At 42.5% G+C, this 2,506-nt stretch overlaps 1 protein-coding gene across 2 annotated transcripts in view; it reads right to left on the reverse strand.

Moving 5' to 3' along the window:
• LOC116687571 (transmembrane 6 superfamily member 1) overlaps positions 1-2,506 on the reverse strand; it is a 4,252-nt gene that overhangs the window by 640 nt on the left and 1,106 nt on the right. For both annotated transcript variants that reach the window (XM_032513050.1, XM_032513042.1), the window contains 6 exons: positions 2,324-2,406; positions 1,961-2,079; positions 1,725-1,820; positions 1,538-1,630; positions 1,341-1,460; positions 1-426 (listed from right to left, as the gene is read on the reverse strand). The exon at positions 1-426 is cut by the window's left edge. In XM_032513050.1, coding sequence (XP_032368941.1) covers positions 235-426; positions 1,341-1,460; positions 1,538-1,630; positions 1,725-1,820; positions 1,961-2,079; positions 2,324-2,406 — 703 coding nt within the window. In that variant the 3' untranslated portion in view covers positions 1-234. The remainder of the gene's footprint in view (positions 427-1,340; positions 1,461-1,537; positions 1,631-1,724; positions 1,821-1,960; positions 2,080-2,323; positions 2,407-2,506) is intronic.

The raw sequence follows: 2,506 nt of genomic DNA on the forward strand, positions 1-2,506 counted from the left end.
ACACACACACACACACTCCAGTATCAAACTCCTTTAGATACCCTCTTTAAGCCCTCATCCAGGTTAAAGGTTACTTCATAGCACTGGGGACACAGGTCAGCGAGAGTAGGTTTAAGGTGGACGCTCAAAAAAAGGAACTAGCAACTGCTAATGACTGCCAGCACAGAGCAGTACATTGCAAGTACTACAGCCTTTTATTTAGGCATCTCTCTCTCTCTCTCTCTCTCTCTATTTTTATTCATTCTTCTTTTCTGGCGTTGGCCTGAGGAAGAAGGCAGGCCTAGAGCAGCAGCGGTAGCACAGAGCTTGAGGCACTAGAGCATACAGGACATTGACCAGCAAGAAGACAGGCTGGCTATCAGCAGGCACTCTGTAGGAAAACGGCGTCCGTGTGTGAAGTGATGCACCAATATGAGTGAACTGGGCCTGTGAAGTAAAGTAGAGAGGGAACGCTCAGGGAAAAATTGTTTTATGGGGGATTATTCCATTAATAGAGTGATGACTCATTGAACCTGGACAAATTCTGGTACTGCCAGTCATCCCCAAATATTATTAATCTAACACACTCCTGCCAGTTACCTTTTCATAGAAAGTCACGGAGAAAGACACATGATACGTCTCATAGCATCCACGGCTGTCGGAGTATCAGCTTTCCTATTCATAGCCGAGTCGAACAGCTGACATCTAAGTGAATACCACATTCCTCTTGGTCTGAAGTCAGTTTGCGCCCTTATCCCGCTGATGAGTGACGCATGCCAGCCTGCAGCTCAAACACAATAGCTGCTTTGTATTGTTAAGATGTTATTGGCCCACTAGCTGCTCCCACCACCCTTCAGAGTTTCCATCTTTAGATATCAACAGAGAGTGTATATGGTCAGATCATATCTATTTATGCAGAGCCACTGGTGTTTGACTGCACTGAAGAATAACATAAACACAGACCAATCTGCAGTCCATAGAAAGTTAGGGAACTGCCTACGCTAGCATTGCCCAATGTACCTGGAAGGATAATGTCATGTGGGAAAATATTTTGTCCATATTTGCTTGATTTTTAACCACTTCTGTTTTAGGAAGTTGGATATGTATCACAGCTATACATCGGAGCTTTCAGAATTAAACAGACTTTCCCAGTCATAATTACAACTTGGATGTTGTTTTGAACACTATTTTCAAGTTGGAAAGTAATTACAATAACTCCAATTTGACATGAATCCTTTAATGACATCTCTTTAACCTTTGTGTTATGCACTTGTTAAGGTGGTAGTGCAGGATATTTAACTGCAAAGGCTTAGTTATCCTTGGTCACCAGCCAAGAGTGAAAAACAAACAGCAGGGCGTACCTGTGCCAGTGCTCCAGAATGTACAAGAGTCAGATCTGGCATCCACTCACATCCTGGGACCATCAGCCCGTAGAGAGTAATTATGTAGTATGGTCCAGAGTACAGCATGCTCAGCAACATCTGACAAACATGGATACACTTCTTCAGCAATGACTGTGTTAGAACAAAATGTTTTTTTTAAAGCTTCACTGAGTTACCTGTACTTTAGGATAGGCTGAAGGATCTTTTAGGTAAGGCTCGTACTGCTGTGTGTAGACTTGACACCATTTGCTGGAACAGTCCAAAACAACCTAAAACACAAAATACAGAAGCACTCTACAAAAACACAGTATTCTACCACTGTGTGTGCACATGGGGCAGTTCTTTATCTAAAGGGTTTCTTACCAGGCCCCTGAAGACACAGAAAGCAAAAGCAAGGATGAGGTAGATGATGAACAGTAGGTCCAGAGGTCTGTGGAGTAAACATTTTCTTTCCTCCTCCTAGAGAAAGCAACAACATGATATTCAAACTGTGTCCTCTATCACATACATTTTAGCTCTGTCACACATACAAACTATGTATGGGAATCATCCAATAATATTCTTTATTGTTATAACCACCAATTTTGATCCTGACTTACAGGAAACTGAGCATCCCATGTGGAGGGCTGGCTGAAGGTACGGAAGCAGGCCCAGACAGACACTGATATATATAGCATGTGGAGGAGGAAGAGAGGACTAACATGGGTCCCAAATTTCCCTGGGGAAGGACAGAAAAAGATAATATCTTACTGTGGGAAAGACACACAGCAAAACATCAAAACGTTGCAGTGTTCACAGTAAAATGTGCATCTTTTTTTTAATTCTGGTTCAAGTCTGGACCATTGTAGATAGTATTCTTGTATTGTAGGATTCTCAGAGAAAGTATGTAGGGAGGGGTGACATGGGCTACCCTCCACTAGTCATCTAAAAGCATGCCATTATTTATAGTGTTGCTTCCTCACCCACAGCATTCCCAAGAATGTAGACTACGGCACGCATGAGAAAAGATCCCACCCAGTAGAGTCCAATGGCTCGGTAACTGTCCCTGTGCAAACCACATGACACTGCCATTGTCAAAGCCAGATGTACACATTATACTTCCAAAGACTCAGATAGATAGATAGATAGATAGATAGATAGATAGA

Source organism: Etheostoma spectabile, chromosome 1, assembly GCF_008692095.1.
Source record: "Etheostoma spectabile isolate EspeVRDwgs_2016 chromosome 1, UIUC_Espe_1.0, whole genome shotgun sequence".
Classification (NCBI taxonomy): domain Eukaryota; kingdom Metazoa; phylum Chordata; class Actinopteri; order Perciformes; family Percidae; genus Etheostoma; species Etheostoma spectabile.